Consider the following 24,120-nt stretch of genomic DNA (forward strand, 5'->3'; position numbering starts at 1 on the left):
TTAAGAATCTAAAGGTCACAAATGACAAAGGAGTGCGTAATGAGGACTCTTTCTCAACCTCTCCCACTCTTGAGACGTCATACAAGCCCTGAGCTCCTTTTCCTCAGCACCTCAAAGAGCCTTCTCATTTAGGGAAACGAGGAGAGAAGATCCAAGACATGATAGAGGTTTTCAAGCAAATAAAAATCAACCTCCCTCTCCTTGATGCTATTTAGCAAATCCATTACTACGCCAAGTTTCTCAAGGACCTATACACTTAGAAGCACAGAGCAAGGAGTCACATTCCTAAGAAGGTCCTTCTTACCAAGCAAGTAAGCTCTCTCATCTAGCACAACATTCCCCCTAAATTCAAGGATCCTAGTGCTCCTACCATTTCTTGGATCATAGAAGACCACGAGATTGAGAATGCCCTCCTTGACCTAGGAGCAGGTGTGAATTTCCTGCCTTACTTTGTGTATCTGCAACTGGGCCTAGGAGAGTTGAAACCCACAAAGGTTATCTTGCAACTAGCTGATCAATCTGTTAAGAAACCCCGTGAAATCATAGAAGATGTTATCATCAGGGTGGACAAGTTCTACTTCCTAGTAGACTTCATAGTTCTCAACACAAAACATGTCCCCAATCCCGATAAACTAATCCCTATAATCCTCGGATGTCCTTTCTTAGCCATGGCTAATGCGTGCATGAACTGTAGGACTGGAGTGATGCAGATATCTTTTAGGAATATTAAAGTGAGGTTGAACATCTTCAACCCTTTCCAACACCCACCAGATGAGAATGAGTGTTTCTTCTTGGACATCGTCGAAGAAACTATTGAAGACTCACTCCTTTGCCTTTTGGCAAAAGATCGTTTGGAGGCATGCCTGACTCACTTTAGCAGGGATGAATTTGATACACAGCAATACGTCGACGAGGTTAACACCTTGCTCGACAATGCTGCCACCATAGACTTTCCGCCTTGGAGAGTACCGAGAGAGCCTGTGCCTCTGACTTCCAGCACTTCTCCCATTCCTTCTCTGGAGTCCCCACCAAAACTTGAGTTAAAACCACTCCCTGATAAGCTCAAGTACGCCTTCTTAGGTTTTAATGACACTCTCCCAGTCATCATTGCTTCAAGTTTATAGAAAAACCAGGAGAGTAGCCTGTTGAATGTGCCGAGGAAGCACAAAAAAGCCATTGGATGGACTGTTCCAAATTTGAAGGGAATTGACCCGTCCATTTGTATGCACCACATTCATTTGGAGGATGACACTAGACCTTCCCGTGAGGCGTAGCGTCGGTTAAACCCTCATATGAAGGAAATAGTTATGAAAGAGGTAGTGAAACTGCTAAATGTGTGTATTATTTACCCCATCTTTGATAGCAAGTGGGTTAGCCCCATACAAGTGGTACCAAAGAATTCTAGTATCATTGTCGTTGAGAATTCGGCTGGAGAACTCATTCCACAATGCACAACCACTGGTTGGCACGTTTGTATTGATTATCGAAAACTCAACTCAAACACTAGGAAGGATCATTTTCCACTGCCATTCATTGATCAAATCCTAGAACGTCTTGCTGGCCAAAGTTATTACTGTTTTCTAGACGGGTATTCCGGCTATAACCAAGTGGCCATGGATCCTTAGGATCAAGAAAAGACGACTTTCACCTGTCCTTTAGGCACCTTCGCCTGTGGATGCATGCCCTCTGGGTTGTGTAATGCACTTGCGACCTTTCAAAGGTGTATGATGTCTATCTTCTCGGACATGGTTGAAAATTTTCTTGAGGTGTTCATGGACGATTTTTTTGTCTTTGGATCATCCTTTGATACTTGTCTCCAAAATCTTTCACTCGTTCTTCAATGATGCAAAGAGACAAACCTGATTTTGAGTTGGGAGAAGAGCCATTTCATGGTTCAAGAAGGAATAGTTTTGGGACACATCGTGTCCAAGCAAGGAATTGAGGTAGATAGGGTGAAAGTTGAACTCGTTGCTAATCTTCCACCGCCTACATGGGTGAAACAAATCCGCTCTTTTCTCAGACATGCTGGCTTTTATCGCCGCTTTATCAAAGATTTGTAGACCCTTGTGCAATCTTCTTTCCAGGGAGACTCCTTTTAATTTGATACAGAATGTCTGGGGGCATTTGAGAAACTTCACTCTCTTCTATCCTCTGCCCCTATCATGAAGCCTTCCAATTGGTCTCTCCCATTCGAAATCATGTGTGACCCATTCGACTATGCTATGGGTGCTATCTTGGGACAACGTGAAGACAAGATTTCTCATGCTATTTATTATGCCAACAAACTCTCTTGGATGCTCAATTGAATAAAACTACAACCGAAAAAAGAATTGCTAGCTGTTGTGTTTGCCTTGAAAAAATTCCGCTCATATGCAAAAGATCACATTTAAGTAAATTTTATTTGTTGTTTGTTGTTGTTTGGCACCATCTATTATGTTAATACTCTCTCTCTCTCTCACTCTCCCTCCTAAACTATCAGAAGCCTAAAGTCCCACAACCAACAAGAGAAAAAGAAAAAGAAAAAATGGGACAATATAAAGCATCATATATTTCAGACCATTTCTAACACTATATAGAGATATTGTTTAAAAGGAATTGAAATTTGTATTTGAGTCTGTTTTCACCCCATTTGGGTATAGTAAAGTTTTAATCATGTGATCTATTGTTTCATTGCTTTAGAAACATATGGGTATTCAAAATAAACAAAAAGAAAATCTCAATTTTGACTGTAAATTAGTATTTTCTTCTAAGCTGACATCAAATGTTTACTTTTGTAAGTTTTCGGTTCTAACTTGAATCAATAATTTCTCTTGGATTTGTGATTTTCCTTTAGCCTTTTTTTTTTCCTCCTCTTTTTTGTAGATGGTACCCATCTTTCATTTGCAATTCAGTAAGGGTCCGTTTGGGATTGTGATTTCAAAAAGTGCGTTTTTAAAAATTGTGTTTTTGAAACCTTTACTTTTTAAAATCGAAAAGGCATTTGGTAAAATATATTAAAAAGTTTTTTTTTTTTAATCAAATATTTGTTATGCGAAATTGTGATTTTGGTTTAAATTTGGGTTTTTCAAATAAGCACCCCTTAACTTGCTTATAGAAATTGCAGATTTTTTTTCCTATTTTAGATTAAGTGTTTTTTAAATCTCAATGCCAAACGATTTACATTTTGCGATATCTTGTAAAAACACAAATTATTCTTGCAAAATCGCAATCTTAAACGCACTCTAAGACAGATTATGATCATAATATAAAAGAAAGAGTAGGAATCAAATCCTTGTTGACAAAGACAACGACGTTGGACTCGGTCTTGCAGATGTAGGGACTGCGTATACAAATATCTGGAATCCAAATATCAGTAAGAAATTTCAAATAAATTGAATGTGAAACAAATATCTAAAATCCAAAACACCATAGAAGATGAGAAGCGTACCCGAGAGAGAGATTTGGGTGATGTAGAATGTGATGTCTTGTTTAGCTAGAAGAGTTTTGTTGAAGCAATGAATATCCCTAAATCCCAATTCTCCCTAAGTCTTTGAACAACCCAGCTTTTCCTATCTCATCTAATGTATTTTCTTCTCATCGTTCTTGTGGCCCCACCAAAACTGTTGCATAAGACCAATGAGATCATTACATAGCTTCTTTGGGAGCAATAAAATACTCATGATGTAAGTAGGAATTGCTTGAAGAACAGCTTTAATAAGAATCTCTTTCCCAGCTTGTGAAGGAAATTTCACCTTCCAATCTAAAATTCTTTTCCTTACCCTATCAGTAATATGTTGAAATTCCCTAACATGGGATTTACCAACCAAAGCTGGCAGCCCCAAATAGTGATCATACTGTTGCGAGGAAGGAACACCTGTCAGATTTAGAATAAGAGCCTGAGCATCGGCACTAGTATTTCTACTAAAAAAGACTACCGTCTTGTCTCTGTTTAACCTTTGCCTTGAAACATTTTCATAACATTCCAATATAAAGGCAAGGCACTTCCAATCATGTGAGATAGCCTTGCAGAAAAGGAGACTGTTGTCTGCAAAAAATAAATGGTTCAAACGGGGTCCTCTTTGAGAGGTTGCGACCTCCCCAAGATAATCCATTTCATTCCGCCTGATGGAGTTGGAACCCAAGAACCTTAGCACACAGAATAAACAAGTAAGGGGACAGAGGATCCCCTTGCCTAATACCTCTTGCTGGGCAAAAGCATCCCACCAGACACCCATTAACAAGAACAAAATAAGAAACTATAATCAAACATTTCATGATAAGCCGCACCCATCTTTTAGCAAAACCCATCCTCCGCATTACCTCCTCCACAAACACCCACTCCACTCGGTCATAAGTCTTACTAATGTCGAGTTTGAGGACCATATAACCCACCTTTACCCACATTCAAGTGTGCATGGAATGTAACGTTTCATACGCCGCTAAAACATTATCAGAAATCAAGCTTCCGGAGATAAAGGCACTTTATTTTGGGGAATTATAATGGGCAAAATATTCTTCGGCCGGTTAGCAAGAACCTTGGATATGATTTTATAATCCACATTACATAAGCTTCTAGGTCTAAAATCAGTCACCTTGGTAGGTATGGGCTTCTTTGGGACAATAGCAATATGGGTGAAATTCACACATTCCTCCAAAGCACAAGAATTAAAGAACTCAAAAGAAGCTTTACATACTTCGGGACCCACAGAGAATTATCAAGATAAAAACATGTTGGAAAGCCATCAGGGCCGGGTGCTTTCAATGATACCATTTGGGCCAAAGCAACGCTAAGCTAATCAGCTGAAGGCTCCATGAGAAGTTGATTGTTCATTGCCCCAGTCACCTTGCTAGGAAATCCAACAAAGCATTCATCCACACATCATTCTCTTAATTATCTCTTTTTGCAAATCTAATAGATCCACCATTAGATTTGTAGATTTATGTGGATACCACAAAAATTGAATGATAGATTCACTCATTCACTATACAAAGATGGTTAAAAGATGGTTAAGAGAATGAGTTTTATCATTTCTCCATGGAAAAACTCCCTTTGAGCACATTATCGGCACCTATAATACGCAATGAGCTGGATCAAACAGTCCCATAATAAGGCAACTAAAGTTGTTTTGTCTTCAGATGCTTCTGCCTATTACCATGTAACATTTCAATTCCCATGATTTTAGCATAGTCATAAACATTAGGGGTGAAAAGGTAGGTGGTTATAACTGCCCACTAACCGCACTAACCGTTAACCGCTAACCGCTTTTGAAGGCGGTTAGGATTTAGGTTTAGGTTTTGAAAAAACCACTAACGGCCTTTAGGTTTTGAAAAATGTAAAATTGGTCATTGTGGTAGGCCTAAATTACAAATTACTCCACGTGGTATAAAAAATAATTCATAAAGCTTTGTAGTTGACCTAAATTACAAATTACTCCATGTGGTGTTAAAAGACTTAGGAAAAGTCTACATATCCCCCCCCCCCCCCCCCCTCCCTCTCAAATTACCCCCAATTGACAGTGTCCCTTCCAAACTTTCAATTATGACAATGTCTCCATCAAACTACTAAAACATTGTTAATGTCCCCCCAATGACGAAACTACCCTTAGTAAAATAAAATAAAAAATACTAAAACTTCTAAAAAAAAACCCTAAAACTAAAAAAGAAAATAGAAATCAGGCAAAAAATTTCTATGTTTTTTATAAAAATTTAAAAATTTCGTTTTATATATATTTTTGTTTTATAATTTTTTTTTTTAAAAAAATGTTTCGTTTACAAAAATAAATTTTTCGTTTTTTAAAACATAATTTTAAAAAAGAAATCGTTTTTTTTTTAAATAAAAAATTCCATTTCAAAAAAAATCAAACATTTCCGTTTAAAAAATATATATTTTTTTTATATATATATATATATATATATATATATATATATATATATATATATATATTTTAATTTATAAGGGTATTTTTGTCTTATTAAGAAATTTGTAAGAGCATTTTTATCTTTTTTTCTATTCTTGGGGGGACATTGACAATGTTTTGGTAGTTTGGGGAAATATTGTCAATTGGCCGGTAGTTTGAGTGGAATAGTATCATTTCTAGTCCATTTTGGATTAGAGAATATTCAGTTAATGGCCAAGATCTCTCTAAAGAGATCCTAAGGCCATAAATGGGACATCGGTCCCATTAATATAAATAATAATTTATTATTATTTATATTAATGGGATTGATGTCCCATATATGGCCTTAGGTATTATTTATATTTGAAAAATAATTAAAAATTAAAATAATAAAATAATAAAAAAATAATGATAATAAAATAGCAAGGAGTGGCCGGCCACCGCAGTTGGGCCGAAGCCACCCCATGGCCCTTTGGGGTGGCCGAACCATCCCCAAGGCTCTTTGGGGTGGCCGAACCATCCCCAAGGGCCAAATAAAAAAAATAAAAAATATTTTGCCCTTGAGGGTAGCCGATCCACCGCCAAGGGCAATGGGGGTGGCTACGGCGGTTGGTGGCTCCAAAGCCACCCCAAGGCCCCAACTGGTGTGGCCGGCCACACCTTACTTTTATTATTATTATTATTATTATTTTATTTTTATTATTTTTAAAATATAAATAATATTTTATTATTATTTATATTAATGGGACAGATGTCCCATTTATGGTCCTAGGATCTCTTTAGAGAGATCTTGGCCATTAAATGGATATTCTCCTGTCCATTTTGGACTGGAGAGGATCTTATTCCAATTTGAGGGGGGTATGTGGATTTTACCATTTATTGTAAGTCCTCATGGTATGCCAAAATAACAGTTTACAGTTTACTTCATTGCAACAGTAAATTAACAAAATCTTTTATCTCCCCAAAATTTTACCCCATGCATAATTATCGCTCCCTCATCTTCATCTTCTTCAGCAACTTTAAAAAATGTGATCGTCAAATTCTCGCAAAATTCTCCCAAATTGTGGCGAGTAAGATAAAAATGAGTTAGGGTTACGCATCAAGTAAAATTTCAAGGATAAAACAGATTAGGTTAATTTACTGTAATAGTAAAACATGACAAAGTAACAGATTTTGTTAAGTTATTTAACGAAAATTGATTTTAGGAAGTAAACTGTTATTTTGACCTATCCTAAGGACTTATCAATTATTTTTTATATTACATAGAATGATTTGTAATTTAGGCTAACTAAAGGGACTTATAAATTATTTTTTATACCACATGGAGTAATTTATAATTTAGGCCAATCACATGAACCAATTTTGCATTTATCCCTATTTATATATAAAAAAAAGTTTAGAAATAATGTCATATGTAGTAGGGTATTATCATATTACCATATAAACATCGTTTTATAGCCGTAACCGTCAATTCACCTCAATTCTATGCATTTGAAAGCATCCAAAATAAATTAAAAGAAGACAAATTTAATAAATGAGCAAAGGTGTTTGAGCCAACCAAAAATCAAAACAAAAGGGCATAAGATGAGACAAAAATGATATGAATTGTTCTCTAAATGGAGAAGGGATATCGAGCAACTTAAACTCTAAACCCCCTGCTGTTTCTTCTTCCCCTAGCTTTCTCAAATTTTCTTCCCTTAGACCGCACGTAAGGTTTAGTGTGGCTGTGTGGCACACCAGGAGCTTTACCAAAATGTTTTACTGCTTCACGAGCATTCTTAGGACCTCTAAGAAGAACCTGCAATAAGCACCAGTAAAACTTTATTTGATGGAATCTACATGAGTAATAATAAACAAGCACGTTAAGACTAAATCTAGCCATTGCTTAAAAACAATCCACATACCATGATAAGACATGTAGCAAACCAGCAAGAATATCTTAAAGAGAAGAGGAATGCTACAATGCATTCTACAAACCATCTCCCCACCATCTCTTCAATTTAACATTTTGATTTTGATTTTTTTTTTTTAAAAAAAAGAGGTTAAGAGAGGAGATGGTGAGGAGATGGCTTGTAGAATGCAAAAGAGAATATCCCTAAAGAGAAATGACATTTTCACTCCCACACTCTCAAGTGTACTCTTCCTAACACGACAATAGTCCAATGGTAATTTTCCTGTTACAGTCAGGGATCAATGCACTTTGGAGTATACTCACGTGTAGCATTTCTCATATCTTAATAGAGTAACGATTTAACTTGGTGGATTCCCAATAGACGAGCAAAGAAGGATTAAGGGAAAGGAAAATAGTCAATGGGTTCCCACACAGACCATTATTAAACATCTATCTTTCATTCAGCCCGAGACCCGACAGAAAGTAAGTCTCCTAGTTCTACAACTTTCAATTTTTTCCTTCTTAATTTTCAAAAAGTTGAACATTTGCTAACAAAAAATCCCAATTACAAAATGAAAGGGGAAACAAGTCCCTACACGAACCAAAAAAAAAAATCTTTGACCCATTCTTGATAGAGAAATGTTTGGAATACTAAATATTTTACTAACATATGGGTACTAACATGATGTGAAGCTTATTCATTGGAGATAATCAAAACAATAAATAAAGAAAAATGCTACGAATACCAATGAATAAGCTCAACATCATGTGTAGTGCTCATTTATTAATAAAAGAGTTAGTAATCCTAACATTTCATTTCTTGATATCTCCTTTGAGGCCTTATGATAAAACTTCGAAAACTAATATACCGATTAGGCGATTATATACATTAAAATAAGCTTCTTTACTCATCCAATGCAGCTATTAAGACCACAAAAAATCTACAACTTCATCCTGGCCACTAGATTCTTACTTTCAAATCAATCCAAAAGCTGAACAGTTGGGTGGTAACATACATAAACACACATACATTCAAAAAATGAAGCAGATAAATCACATTTACATAAGCAAATAACAAATGGGTTCTAAGTATTATACCGTGTTCTGACCAAGAGGCGCCCTGAGAGCCAGCTGGTCAAAGGTCAAACACTCTCCTCCTGCCTTCTCAATCCTCGCCCTCGCCGTCTCCGTGAACCTCAGCGCCGCTACCTTCAATGCCGGCACCTCCTGAACCCTAACGTCGTCCGTCACCGTCCCGACGATCACCGCGATCTTTCCCTCCTATTGTCAATCCAAAAATCCACAATATTATCGATAGATTAATCCAAAAAAAAAATAAAAATAAAAAATAAAAAATAAAAAACGAAAACAAACCTTTCCTTGCGAGAACTTGATCAACCTCGAGATCGACAATGGCGGCTTGTTGATCTTGCTCATGAAAAGCCGCTTCAGAATCACCGCGCTGAAGTTACTTCCGGTTCTCCGTACCAGAAACCGGTATAGCTGATCGTACACCACAAGAATCATTCAACAAATTGCGAAATCCACATATACATATATATAATATATACGCAAAGAGAGATTATGGAGACCTTGACAAGGAGCTTGAGGTAGATATCATCGGATTTAGGGGCAGTCCGCTTGCTATTTTTGACTTTACCGCCGGCGACCAAATCGATGCCCTGGTAAACAAGATTTCAAGAGCGTTGCATGTTATGGATTGTAGAGAACAGTGATTATAATTATTACAGTCCCTGTTTGGTTCTCGAGAAAGCTGGGAGAAAATGGAAAAAAAAAAGAAAGAATTCTCAAAATTAATAAAAGACATTTTTTCTATTCCTGAGAACCAAACAGAGATCAACCTATTTGGGTAAAGAGAATATTACCATTGTTGTTCTTTCTCACAGGTCGAAGACTCGCACCAGAAGAGGAAGAAAAAGAAGGTTTTATAGGGTCCCAACTCCCCCAAGTACTTCCTCTGGTTTGCTAGGGTTTTTGGGAATCATAGAAACGACTTGTAGCTTTCTTCTTTTTGTCACAAAACGAATTGTAGAACAGTCCTCAATAGTGGAGGGATCGAACTTGAACATTCATTAGTTGGGCTTGAAATGTTAGCCCAGAGCTGCACAAATGAGAAAGAAGCACTATTGGACCAGAAGGACTGCTGGCCCATGATCAGGTGTAGGCGGCCCACTCGACCAGTGAAAAGAAGCGTTTGAATTTTGAAGCATAAAGTGAGTAGCCAAAATTGGATTGCCAATATCCAAGTTGTTTTAAGGTTTGTTAAAAGTGTAAATCATGTTTTAGGTACGAGAAAACCAACAAATGATTATGAAAGCATAATCTCAAAATTTATTTTCTCAAACTACTTACCAACATCATGTTAGCATTGATAAATGCTAATTGTAGCTGTTTTGACTCTGGGGAAACTTTTAAAGAAGTTTTTTTTTTTTTTTTTTTTTTTTTTTTTTCAGAAATAAAGGAGGGTATAGAATATAGATGTCAGAGAGTAATGATTCACACAACGCTGGCGTGCATGAACAGTCATGCACGCCCAACAATTTTTTTTTTTTTTTTTTTGTGCATGACTGTTCATGCACGCTAGCGTTGTGTTTATCATTACCGGATGTGAGATGAAGTATTTCTGTAAATGACCATAAGATTTCGACTGGCTACCCTTTCTTAAACAATTTTTTTTTTTTTTTACCAAAAGAGCAAAAGCATTAACAAACAATTTTTTTTTAAAAAAAAATACTCAAAATAAATTACTTTTTCCTTGATGGCACACCACAATCAAAAAGCCAAAAAAAAAAAAAAAAAAAACCCTTCTAAATTGTTTTTATCATAACCAAAATAAATTACTTTTACCTTGATGGCATACCACAATCAAAAAGCCAAATAAAAAAAAACCCTTCTAAATTGTTTTTACCATAACCCCTGGCTCCGTTTAGTAAGAGGTATGTATTATTTATCAAAAAAAATTAACTCTTAATATTTTTACTTTTTACATTACATCACTCACTTTTTATTATTATTCAAACAAAAAAAATTACTACAAAATAATTTTTTTTACACCAAATATTTTTACTTTTTTTTTTTTTTTTTCACAGCAATCAATTTTTACTACAGTCCTATAACACTAAAACAGTTTTAGGCCAATGCCAAACGGAGCCTCTAATTCAACCAACAAAACTTTCCCTTTCCATATAAAACAAAACAAAACACATGGTCGTATATTTCCATGTCCGATGTGACGCGTGTTGACGTGTTTGTCTATGTCGCTCGCTTATCCCCCGTTTACCTAAATCTGTAGGAAAGGCAAGAGTCTCCTAAATCTTTAGGAAATATTTGTTTGATGTTGCCCTCCACAACATCAACGACTTGATTCAATGTATGAGTTTACCAGTTACCATTTAACGTTATTTATTTATAAGTTGAGAGTAAAGTCACGTATTCACCTAAAATTGACTTTAATCTCTCTCAAAGTCTCTGAACCATTCCCAAAATTAATGTATCCATGTATCCTATGACTTCAATACTCAAAATTTTCCATGCATATCTATGACTTGTCTCAACTAATTGGCCAGGTACGTGGCCTCATCTCCATTCGGTACATTATTGATAATTTCAACCTTTTAGAAGATGAAAAAATCAAAATGTATTTAAAGATTCACAAAGAAAAAACAAAAAAACAAAACAAAATGTATTTAAAGGTCCTACATATATACTTATTAAGGACTGGTAACTTCCCCAAGATTATTGTCTTTTGTCTTTTGCTCATCTTCACACCCTACTACGTAGTCATTGCATGCTGCATCATCATTTTATTTTTCTTTCTTCATTGCCCAAACTATGTAGAAGAGCAATTTGAGAATCCTTTCAAACTCTTTCTTCAAACCAAAAGGAAAATTAAAGCCTTTTCTTTGAGATGTATAGAAGAGAACTTTGCGAATCCTTTTCAAACTCTTTCTTCAAACCAAAAGGAAAATTAAAGCCTTTTCTTTGAGATGTATAGAAGAGAACTTTGCGAATCCTTTTCAAACTCTTTCTTCAAACCAAAAGGAAAAGCCTTTTTCTTTGAGATGTAATGTTACATTATTCCTATGGTGCTTAGGATTAGAAGTTCATCTTTCTGCCTATATTCTCTTTGAGTAGATTAGAGAAGTACAAGTTGTTTGTAGTAGAAGTCGTCTGTCAATTGTAATATGAGTCTCTTTCCGTTTCAATCAATTGTGGTTAGGATTTTTGAGTTTGTTTTACATTAGGATTAATATGGTGGTAAGTATAGCACCCTTGAAATTAATTGGCTAAAAATTACCTCTGAGTACCACTCGTAGCACCCACAAATTAATTAACTTGAAATGCCACTTGTATTACTAAATATCAGAATAAATGCAGTGGAAATGTACTACTGATCTGAGCTAAAAAGCTATTTACCTTGGTATCCTTTTTTCTTTTATCAGCAATACAAACCAAAGCCTCTAGAATACATTAACATTTGAAATACTATACTTTCAGAAATTCAACAGTAAGAAAACACATAATTCTATCTCTATAAGACTCTGCACAACGACTCCAAATCATCGAGCCTTCACTCTCAGGGAACTATTACCTGCTAGTTTATAAAACAACAATGTTTTACAAGTAGAAAAGTAAATATATAAGTCCACAACTTAATAAATAAATCACTAACAAAACCTAACCCACACAGCCCGATTTAGTCACAAATAACGTAGAAAGATGAACAAGTATGCTCGATAAATTTCGATACTTGTACTTATGCTAGTAAAACCTCATGCTAAGCCATATTTGTCTAAAACCTCATGCTAAGCCATAATTTGTCTAAAACATCATAACGTAGAAATATTTTGATGACATTTTTAGAGGGAGTGTCATCAAAATATCATTAAGGCTTGGCTTAGCATGAGGTTTTACACAAATTATGCTTGATAACAATTATCAGAGTAATTATGCTAGTATGGAATACAATACATTTAGGAGGCAGTTCAAGGCATAATCCCGAGAAAAAATCATGCAGTTTTAAGACATAAAATCATGTTGATGAATAATACAATATAATCCATGAAACATAAGAAGGGTAATGGAGGGTTCATGGCTTTGAAGTTTGACATGGAGAAAGCTTTTGACTATATGGTATGAGAACTTCTCCTGGAGATTCTTACATTGCTTGGTTTCCATCCCAATTGGATTCAATAGATAAGGCAATGCATCACAACCTCTTCATTCTCTATTCTTTTTGATGGGGCCCCTTTTGGTAAATTTTTTTAGGATCTGAGATCCTTTCTAGGTTGACTTTGAGAGAATAAAATTTGGCTCTTCTTCATGGTATAAAGATGGCTAGTTCGAGCCCTCCCATCTCACACCTTTTATTTGCTGATGATGTGATGATTTTTTCTCGTGCCAATGCTAGTGAAGCTAATGTGATACTCAACTACCTCTCCACTTACTCCTCTTGGTCTAGTCAACACAGTAACATTGCCAAATCTGCAGTACATTTTAGTAAGAACTGCAAACCAGCTTCTAAGGCTGTTGTTAATAACATCCTGAATTTAGCTCAGATTCCGGCCACAACTAAATATCTTGGCATCCACCTCTTTATGCATCGACGGAAGAAAGATACAAAACAGAGCTCAAGGATAGGATTTTTGCAAGGATTACTGGTTGGCAGAACAACTCTAGTAAAAGTAGTGGCTAAATCTTTTCCTACCTATATTTTGTCTCTTTTTGTCTTGCCCAAGTCTCTTTGCTCGGATATTAATGCAAGTTTGAGGAAGTTTTAGTGGGGTTTCCTTCAAGATCAAAGGCATAATCTCTCCTTTCTCTCTCGGGAGAGCATTTGTCAGCCCAAGGCATTGGTGGGAGGGAGATGGGCGATTGAGGATCTGGTCTATGGAGTTTTTTTAACAACTCTTTGCTGGCTAGAATTGGCTGGAAGATGACTACTGTTGTGCCAAATACTCACCTAAATTCAATTGGTACGTTTTACTCGCAAGTACGCAAGATCAAACGATAGTATAGCAGGCAAATACGAGATCATTCCCACGAGAATTTGTAAATTACGTTTAGAAGTAATTTCCTATTTAATTAAACAAATAAAATTCAATTGTCACGATTGAATTTAAAATAAAGAAATAAAATAAAAAATAAACTAAAACTAAAGAGATTAGGGTTTTGATATCCACCACTAATCAGACTAATAAAAATAACAATATGTCAATGCGCCAATCATACCGGTATATTTAATGTTTGCCAACCTAAGGGCATGAGTGTCTACTCTTTGAGCTATTGATCTCCTTAAGCAATGAATTAGGCATGAGTGTCTACTCTAATTATTTTCTTTCTTAAAGGATTTAGCATGGATGTATACTAAGTTGTTCTTTAAGAAAGCATAAATCTGTGAAAATTGACAAAAACATGAGGCATAGGGGATGGGTGTCTACTCCCAGTTCCCCATGTTGATTAACCCAAGAATCCGGGGTGGATTTCTTTTGTTACTCTTATTAAACTCAGGACTCAGTAATCCAAAATTGATTTAATTAACTAGTCCATACCACATATATATGTTGATCAAGTGAACACATATGAGGAATTCAAGATAACATGAATTAATCAAGTTAAATACACCAAAATATAATTGTAACAAAGGCGCCAATATTGAAATTTTAAAAAGACATGATTAGGGCTTCAATCTATCCCCAATGAAAATATAAACTACATAACAAAATAAAAGGTGGAAGAGAAGAAAAACCCGAACTCCTCTTGATCTAGCCTTTAGTTCCTTTCCAGAGCTTGTACCTCTTTCTCCACACTTTTTCCTAGAAGCTAAGAGGTCTATTTATAGACCTCTAGAAGTCTTTGTTACACTAGTAAACCTAGAAAATCCGTAGGGTTTAGTCCTATTACAAGTGGGACTTGGAATACCCAAATATGGAAGGAAAGGGCATTCTGGCCACAGCTCACTGTTCTCGATCGATCGCAGCCCGTGTGCGCTCGATCGCACGTCTACGATCAAGTCTCCTTGTGTGCGCACGAGCGCAAGGCTACACTTGTCTGGTCCTTTTGCTTGTAGTGCGCTCGATCACACTACCAGAGCCTCCAGCTTTTCACAAATTTGCTATTTAAGCTCAATACTTCCTGGTTTTTTTTCTTTTCTTCCAAAGGCCTACAAAGACATAGAAAATACAGAAAAGGAATAAAATGGTATAAACTAACAATACTAAGGAATTAACACATATAAGTTTAAGGGCTAATATATGAATAATTTGGCACTCAACAACTACCAACCAGCCACTTCTTTAGGTGGAAGCTTTAAGGGGTAAATATCTGAAAAAATGGTATGTCTTTCTTGAATGCTCCTTCTAATCCTTTATCTTCTTGGATTTGGAAAAGGGTTGTTGAAGAATAGAAAGGTTGTTATGAAGGGAGTTGTATTTCTATATCTAGTGGGGCGAATGTTGACATTCGGTCCTTTCTTTGGATTCCTTCTTTGCCAAACTATAAGCCTTTTCCAAATGTGAACTTGCAAGATTTTCTTGATTTTTCTTTGGCTGATTTATTTCTCCCTAGGGAAAGATCTTGGAATTTTCAGCTCTTTTTTGATCTCCTTGAGCTTTCCACAGTCCAAAGCATTCTTAGCATTCATTTCCCTCAAATTAGCACCCCTGACAAGTGGATTTGGGCTCCTTCTCCCTATAGGCTTTTTTCTATTAACTCTATTCATGATGTCGTACTTATTTATTCTGGGAGAGTTTCTCCTTTCTCTGTGGCAACTTGGCATGCTCTTTAGAACCTTTAACTTCATGCTAGGCTAAAGCATCTCATTTGGAAGATTGCTTGGAATCTCTTTGTAGTGACCCAAATAATTAATTAGGCTTAAGACAGCTAAATTAAGGAGTTAATTGGACTTTGGGTCACTAGTGACACTTGGAGGGGCATTTTTAGAATTTTTTAGTTTTGAAGCTACAGTAGACGATCGCTCGTGTGGAGGACCAGATGAGCGCTTGCCTGGCAATCGTACACGAGCGCTCGTGTGGGGACAAGGATGAGCGCTCGTTGACTTTTTGTTGACCATTGGTTTTTCCCCGTGCATGCCATCTGCAAATCGAAAACTCCTAGATAAACAGTATACGAGCACTCGACACTGTAGTATACGAGCGCTCACACCTTTTCAGGAATTTTCTGTAGCGCCCTCAGTTTTTTCCCCTATTTAAACCCACCCCCCTTACGCCTTTAAACCTCCATTTTAGCCTCCAAAACCTCGGAGAAACTCTGTTAGTTTGATTCTTGAGTGTGTGTGAGGTTGTAAATGTTTTTGGAGAAGAAGGAGGTGTTCTTAGAGACCTTGCTTTGTTGAGGTAACCACTGCACCTCATTTGTGTTTTGTTAGGTTATTATGTTAGCTTCTTGCTTTACAATAGCTTAGTTGTTAATATCTTGGAGTTTTAAGCTTTAATCTCGTATTAAGTTTTCCTTTCCGTTTAAGCTTAATCTTGTTACTTGGAGATGTTATTGTGGTTAGGAGATGTTAGAAACCATTTTTGTAGTTTAAGGACCTGTTGAAAAAGGCTTGGGAGCATGTTGGCCCAAATGAAGTTCTACCTGAACCTCACTGGCCAAGTGCTCGCCCTAGAGGATGAGCATTCAACCAGAGACGTTCCAAAGAACGTCATCTTGGCCCGACGTTCTGCTGCCCATGTTTCTGAGTCTTAGGTTTGTTTTAGTTGAACTTAGGATTAATGGGAGGTTTTCCATAAATTTGGAGAACCCGGATCGTTTGGAAGAATACTCAGAGAACTTCTTTGACCCAGGTGAGTTTTAACTCACATAATGCTCACCATTTATTTTTCGCATTGTACGACTATTTTGTGTACCAAGACATACATATTTACAACTCTCACGATATACACTTTGCTACACCATGAACTTTATCATTTGTGAAAATGTGCTACCTAACAAGATAATGACATTGAGATTTGTAAAAGCATGCATGTAAAATACGAACAAGTTTAATTGCATCGTATGACATGGTACACTGGTACGTGTGGGATAACGGCCATGAGCTTACTATACATATTAACTTTATGGTCAAATGTGTCTGTTGTTATATGGGCCTTGGATCTAATGATTGTTTCATAACCAGCATAGCCTTAATGGGCAGTCACTACAGGACATACATCATTAGTACCGTGGGCCACCCGAGGTCGGACTCGGTCAGGTTGCTAGTATTATGGACAGTAACATACAATAGTCGGGGCATTGGCATTGTATTACAGGTCCTTCGGGACAGTGCCAACCCTGTTGAGAAGGGGTAATATCTCGGGTAGACCATATTGTTGAACTATCACTGATTCTCATGATTATAAGCATGTACTATATCTATATCGCATTCATGGATAACTGTCATACCTAAAATGTTGCATTCTTTACCAATAGATTTCATCATTAAAATGGCATGGGTATTGTGTGCATTATCTCTCACTAAGTCCTTGGACTTGCCCCTTTTTATTTTTCCCTCCCATTATGTATAAATTACACGGTTTAGCTAGCGTGAAGGAGGATGCTTTCAGACTAGATCATGGTGAGTGCGCAGGACCTAATTCAGTTCATTTTTTAGGACATGGTCCCTATTTGGCTGAAGTCTATGTGAGACGATGGAGGGGCTATCCAGGCAGAGATGATAGAGATAGTAATCATGCTTGAACTACTTAAGATTATGCATTGATCTTTATCTTATTGCCAGACAATTATCTTTTGGGTCTGTAATATGTATATTTTGATGATTAGTCTTCGACCAGTACATTCGGGAGATCTCTTTATAATATGATGCCTTATCTCTACTCTAGTGATTATACTTGTGGTATTTAGTTATTGCTTCTATTCCTGTAGTTTAAAGCATTCCGATGTATTCTCTCGTTTAGGAGAGATTAAGATTCCTGAGTCTTCTCCCGTGAGGGATGTAGACTCGAAGATGAACCATGGAGTCAATTACCCGTTAATTGATTTCCATGGGGCATTACACTCTTGCCTTCTTGAGCTAATATTGGAATTTTTTTTTTTTTATCGATGTGGTCTTTTTAAAGCAAAAATATATCAATAATAAAATACCACTCGCAATAGGACGAATCCTTATAAGATAGGGCTATATTGAAGGTGTCGAACCTCAATGACTGTATGGAAATTGTTATCAAGTTTTTCAAGATTAAAAGTAACTTAAGAAAAGAGTTGTTGATTTTGGTTGAAACTAAGGTGCATAAAATAAACGTAATAGAGAATTAAAATATAATAGAGAGGGAGTAGGGTATTGATTTCACCGTTATACGCACATCAATGGTTAATTATATTTAATCAGAGAAATTCATTCTATGCATATAAAAATAAACAAAAAAATATCATTATTAAGAAATAAATATAATCCATCTTTAGTTGACACGGACTGTCCACCTAATCACTAAGATGCGGTACGATCCGTCTTCCCTATATATGGATTATCTAATTCCTTAATAGGCTACATACAATCAAGGGACAAGCATAACCCATCTTCGGTTGGTACGAACCGTCTACCTAAATTACAACTAAGTTAGGGTGTAGTACGATCCGTCTTCCCTAGGCATGACCTATCTAACCCTCTTGATCATATGTCAATTAAAACCGTTGTATAATCAGCATCCTCATAATCATAGAAAACAAGAATGATTTAAGTTCAATAAAGGTAAAAAAAAGCTTTATAAGACGAGAAAAATTTCACCAATATTGAGTTTTGAAATTAAGAACAATTGCATTTTAAGATTAAGAACATTATCAAATAGTAGCAATCCTCTAGATTATACAACCAATATGCATAAGCAAAAAATCTCTAAATTAAGATATAATCAAACCATTTTGGTTAGATAGGGTTACATCAATACCCCATGAGGGTTTGAGTCGTTCATGACTCTACTAGGATGGCCTCCTGCCATGATCTTCTTCTCTTCAAGCCTCCAAGAAGTTATTTCTAAATTTTGCTATAAGCTAGCAGTGTGTCTTTCTTCAATGGTTAGAGACCTATTTATGGGGAGCAGGTAAACCCTAAAAACCCTAGAAACCCTTAAAAAACCGTAGTCAGTCTCCTAGTCCTAGTGGTAGACTGAAACCTTTTCCAAGTTGGAATTGTGCTTCTGCCGTGTTCTGGAAGGCCGTGTGCGCTCAAGCCCAAGGAGGGGTGCGCTCGAGCATAGGTGCACTCGAGCTTAGCTGATGGGGCGCTCGAGCCCATGTGCTAGGGCATTGAGCACAGGCGCGCTCAAGCCCTTCTGCTGGTGTGCTCGATCCTAGGTCTCTAGAATGCATCCTAACTATGCTTTTTACCCAATTTTTATTGGAGTTCGGGCTATCATTCTATGTAGGTGCTCCTCCTAGCTATTAAGCATTGTTGTGTTCTCTACCAGGCCCATTTCAGATTGGATTTTAGATATTCTAAATACTATTGAGTTGTTGGCTATTCCTAAGTCTAAGGTCTTTTCAACTTTTTGCAGCTCTCACTTTGGACTTTATTTGGATGTCCAGCAATAAACTTATTCATGAAGACCTATAGCATGTGCCAGCCAATGTAATCAAGCAAATATATAGCTCCATGGTTTGGCATCTCATTGATTGGCAGGCTTCTTCACTGCCTTCTATTTGGACTCCTCCATGATTAGGCTGTATTAAAGGGAATTTCGATGTGGCGGTTTGTGGCACTTTTGCTATTGCTGGTATTGATGGTGATGAAGGGAACATCGTTTTAGCAGCCATGAAGTGCATAGCTTTGATGCTCTCCAAGGTGAAACCTTGGCTGCTTTACTTATTGCTTGGTTGGTAGCTTCTACGGGTTGTAGTAGTCTTGAGCTTGAGGGTTACACCCTTTTGGAAGATTTTCTTTAGGATATGCCATTCTCTCTTCTATTCGGACCAGGAGTGAGAAAGATCATCACATGTAACCATTTTCCTCATTCAATTAGAAAAAAAAAAAAGTAAAAGAAAAATAAGTATACAATATAATAATAATTATACCACAGTCTATAACCATTTTCTATGTGGCCTATCCGTACCCATAACCCACTTACGATGATGTTTGGACGTCTCGTAGGACATTAGGTATAATATTAGCGTTCATGACATATTTTCAAGAGAACATGTATGTAAAACTGCACAACTTATAGGTGAAATTACTCATGCTCAAGATAAATTATTTTGGCATTCTCATGGGCGATTACATACCTTATATGCAAAAATAAAAAATTAGACTTTTCGAAAAGGCAAGCTCCTTGTTTATGCAAATCTATACTTTATTATTAGCCAGTCTTCTAAAAAAGCAAATCCTAGTTATGCTTATAACCCTACAATATGTTTTTTTTTTTGGGGTTGTAAGGATCGATCATTGTCAGAGGGTGACAGATCTCTGGTAGTGGCTAATTGATCACTTAGTGCCCAAAATCCATTTTGAGCCATTTTCATGTCCATGCGCTTAAATTTACCAATAACCACTTGATAAGTGCCAAAATATTCATATTTTAGCCCTTAACTTATATTTGTTAATTCCTTAGTTTTGTTAGTTTGTGCTATTTTATTTCATTTTTGTATTTTTTTTGGTTTATAGGTTTTTGGAAGAAAAGAAAGTGTTTCCGGAAAAGTTCCAAGCTTAAAGGGCAAATTGGGAAGACCTAGAAGATATGATTAAGCTTAACCAATCATAATATGATGTGGTTAAGTTTAGTCAAATAAATGAAATGATTAAATCAAAATTTCTCAAATTGGAGCCAAAATCGGATTGGATTCAAATTTGGATTCTGCATATGTCTCGGTATTTTGACCATAACTTTCAGTTCAAATATTCTATTGAGGTGATTCAAGCAGCGTTGGAAAGCTAACTCAAAATTCTACAAATTATTGTGAAATAGCATTTTCCTAATTCGGATATGCCAAAATCACCCCGCAAGATAGGAACGCAATTCTAGACGAATCCTATTCCGATTTAGACTTAGGTTTTCTTTATCCAATTGGACTAAGACTTAAATCTCCGAATTTCCTAAGATTACTAGGGCTTCTAGGACTCTCCTAAGTCCTATAAATAGACCTCTAAGCCTCACAATTCAATACACAATTTGAAGAAGACAACTTTGGGGAGAGGAATTGGAGGCTACTTCTAGGAGTGATTTTCGGTTCTTTCTTTCCCTTTTCTTTTTAGTTTTATTTTAATTATGTGTAACTAACTCTTAAGGAGGGCTAGATTGAAGCCCCAATTATGCGTATTTAATATTTCAATACTGGCACCTTTGTAATAATCATATTGTGTTGCTTAACTTAATTAATTCTTGTTTTCTTGAATTCCTCATATGTATGTGATTGGCCATTATATGCATGTGGTATGGATTAGTTAATTGAATCAATTTGGATGATTGAGTCCTGGGTTTAATAAGAGTAACAAAAGAAATCCACACTGGGTTCTTGGGCTAATCAACATGGGGAACCGGGAGTAGACACCCATGCCCTAAGCCTTATGTGTTTGTCGATTTCTACAAATTTATGCTTTCTTAAAAAACAACTTAGTAGACACCCATGCTAAATCCTTTAAGAAAGAAAAAAATTAGAGTAGACACTATGCCTAATTCATTGCTTAGGGAAATCAATAGCTTAAGGAGTAGACACCCATACCCTTAGGTTGGCAAACATTAAGTATTCATAATATGATTGGATCATTAGCATATTGGTATATTATTTAAAAATGATTAGTGGTGAATATCAAAGCCCTACCTTTTCATTTATCTTTATATCTTTTTATTTCTTCTTCACAATATCAATTTAGTGACAACTTCATATTTTTATTAATTTCAAAATAAAATCAACAATCCTCGTGGGATCGATCTCGTACTTGCTACACTATACTATCGTTTGATCTTGTGCACTTGCGAGTAAAACGTACTAAATATTATCTATTAATTTAGATAGTATTCGGCACAACACCACTCATACTAAAGTGTCCTAAGGTCCTAAAGGTAGTCATTTTAATGACCTAGAATACATTTAGGTCTTAAAGGTTAATCTTTAACACAAATCCCTTAAAAGATGTTACATTTTTCACCCACTTAGCTTTGTGTGAGTGTGTTAAAGTACTCCTTCATACCTAATTATACATTATCAAGTCACAAAATCATAAGCAAATTATAAAGTTTCAACCTTTCTTTAAAGCCATCTCAAAATCCAACTTGATATACACATCAAACCAACTAAACAACATATAAATAAACAAAAATAGAGGTTAGGGTTTCAGATTATACCTTAAGAGGGTGTATATTTTCTCCTATTTAGTCATAAGGAACCTTACAAATGGTTCTCTCTCTCTCTCTCTCTCTCTCTCTCTAGGTTGCTTAGTAGTCGAGCAAATGAGCTTCCCCAGGGTTCATGGCCTTTTTATATGGAAAAAATAGTGATTTCTCATGTTTTGGACACATTGATTTGGCATGTTGTGATGGTGCTGTTATCAAGGAAATCTCTAACCCACATAAAAATTCCTAGATCCGTGAGTTGGGGGGATTTTGGCCATCCGAGCCAACTAATACGTGCATCTATTTAAGGACAAAAAACAGGGAGCTCGATAGCAAAAGACAAAAGCATTTCTATTTATTAAATTATCATTTTCAAATTTTTAAATAAATTAAAAAAATATGTATTAAATCATTTAATTAATATTTTAACATTTATCATCTCATGTGGGTTAGAAATTTCCTTTAATAAATGAAATCCATAATGTAGAATCTTTAATTGAAATTAAAGATGAATTACATAAATTTTTTTGAATGCTTTGATATCATATCTTTTTTTTTTTTGAGAAAAAGTTGTAACTTATATTGAATCAATCCATAGATAGAGCAATTTGCTCCATCAAAATTACATCACGGATATAGTCAGGTATGATTTCTCTCCATGTATAGTCAATAGCTTGGTGGCTAGCCACCTTCACCATAATAGGAGCTGCATTGTTAACAGTTCGAGGCATATGACAACACCTCCATTGGGGAAAGGAAAGCAATAGCTGCTTCATGTCCGCTACAAGATGCCCATTACGACTCCAATTTTGCCCCTCCAAATTCATTACCATCACTGCATGGAGTGCATCTCCTTCAAAATATATGGCCTGCCCTCCAATTCTTGGCACACTTGAGCTATAGTACACACTGCCAACAATTCACCTGCAAGTGATTCTACAATACCATATTTGGTTAGACTTCTTGCTGCTACCACTGTCCCATTTGAATCCTTGACCACCACCCCTATTCCTATCCAACCAGAAGGCTTGTCGAATGCCGCAAATTAACCTTCGTAGGCAACAGGTTGTGGCAAGCACGCCACATAAATTTTTTTTCGACATTTGGGGTAGATAATTTCCATATCTTCCCCCCACCCCCCCCCCCCCCCCCCCACTATCTCTTATGCATGAGGAGCATTCTGGCTGCTTGCTTCTTTCAATCTCCATGGCTACATGGTAGGCACTCCTTACCCAAAACAATCTATTAGATGTTCCCCTCCATATGAGCACATCATCTTGATTGGTTCTACTAAGAGGGAGAGTGTTGATTGCCTCCACTTCCTCCTTCGTAAAAAGGTTTGCAAGAAGCTCCTATCCAAATCAGTTAGTTCTTCTACCCTAGCATTAGGGCTTAACATCTGGGGTGGGGAAGAGATCATGAATGTTGATGGTCTAGGTAGCCATTTCTTCCCCCATATTCTTGCTTTTGTACAACTTCCAATCCTCCACATAAGTCTCCCTTTCAATGTATCACCTGCTCCATGGATGCAACGCCAAGTAAAGGATGGCTTAGAACCCAACTTAGTATCTAATATCATAGTTTGGGGATAATATTTTTCCTTCATGATTCTTGCTAGAAGACTGCCCAGTGAGTGAAGAAGCCTCCAACTTTTCTTTGCTAACAAAGCCTTATTGAAACTAACCAGGTCTCGAAACCCCATACCACCCTTTGCCTTTGGGAGGCCCATCCCATTCCAACTCATCCAATGTATCCTAGATTCGTTAGATTGATGACCCCACCAAAATTTCTACATCAAAGCATTTATCTTCACACACAAACCTTGGGAAGCTAGAAGACACTCATGCGATACATCGGGATTGCTTGAATCACAACTTTCAACAAAATCTCCTTTCCAACTTGAGAAAGAAACTTCAATTTTCATTCCTAGAGACACTTCCAAACTCTATCTTTGGTGCCTTAAAAAGCCATGGATCTAGACTTCCCCACCAAAGTAGATAACCCCAAGTATTTTTAATATCTGTACTGAGCCGGAAGACCTGACAATTGCAAT

At 36.5% G+C, this 24,120-nt stretch overlaps 3 protein-coding genes across 3 annotated transcripts; 1 reads left to right on the forward strand and 2 right to left on the reverse strand.

Annotated features, from left to right (window-relative positions):
• Window positions 1-3,557: 3,557 nt before the first annotated feature.
• LOC132181823 (uncharacterized) lies at window positions 3,558-4,214 on the reverse strand. The gene has a single exon (XM_059595054.2). It carries the CDS (start codon window positions 4,212-4,214, stop codon window positions 3,558-3,560), a length of 657 nt encoding a protein of 218 aa, XP_059451037.2.
• Window positions 4,215-7,383: 3,169 nt separating this feature from the next.
• On the reverse strand, window positions 7,384-9,737 carry LOC132182520 (large ribosomal subunit protein eL18x). Its single transcript, XM_059595787.2, has 5 exons — window positions 9,654-9,737; window positions 9,360-9,449; window positions 9,142-9,270; window positions 8,866-9,048; window positions 7,384-7,674 (listed from the first exon to the last, which is right to left on the reverse strand). The coding sequence occupies exons 1-5, from the start codon at window positions 9,654-9,656 to the stop codon at window positions 7,516-7,518; spliced, it is 564 nt and encodes a 187-aa protein (XP_059451770.1). The 5' UTR covers window positions 9,657-9,737; the 3' UTR covers window positions 7,384-7,515.
• A 3,384-nt stretch (window positions 9,738-13,121) lies between these two features.
• Window positions 13,122-13,568, forward strand: LOC148585759 (uncharacterized). The gene has a single exon (XM_088516737.1). The coding sequence runs from the start codon at window positions 13,122-13,124 to the stop codon at window positions 13,566-13,568; it is 447 nt and encodes a 148-aa protein (XP_088372863.1).
• The last annotated feature ends 10,552 nt before the right edge of the window (window positions 13,569-24,120 follow it).

This window comes from Corylus avellana, chromosome 5 (assembly GCF_965113065.1).
Source record: "Corylus avellana chromosome 5, dhCorAvel1.hap1.2, whole genome shotgun sequence".
Lineage (NCBI taxonomy): Eukaryota > Viridiplantae > Streptophyta > Magnoliopsida > Fagales > Betulaceae > Corylus > Corylus avellana.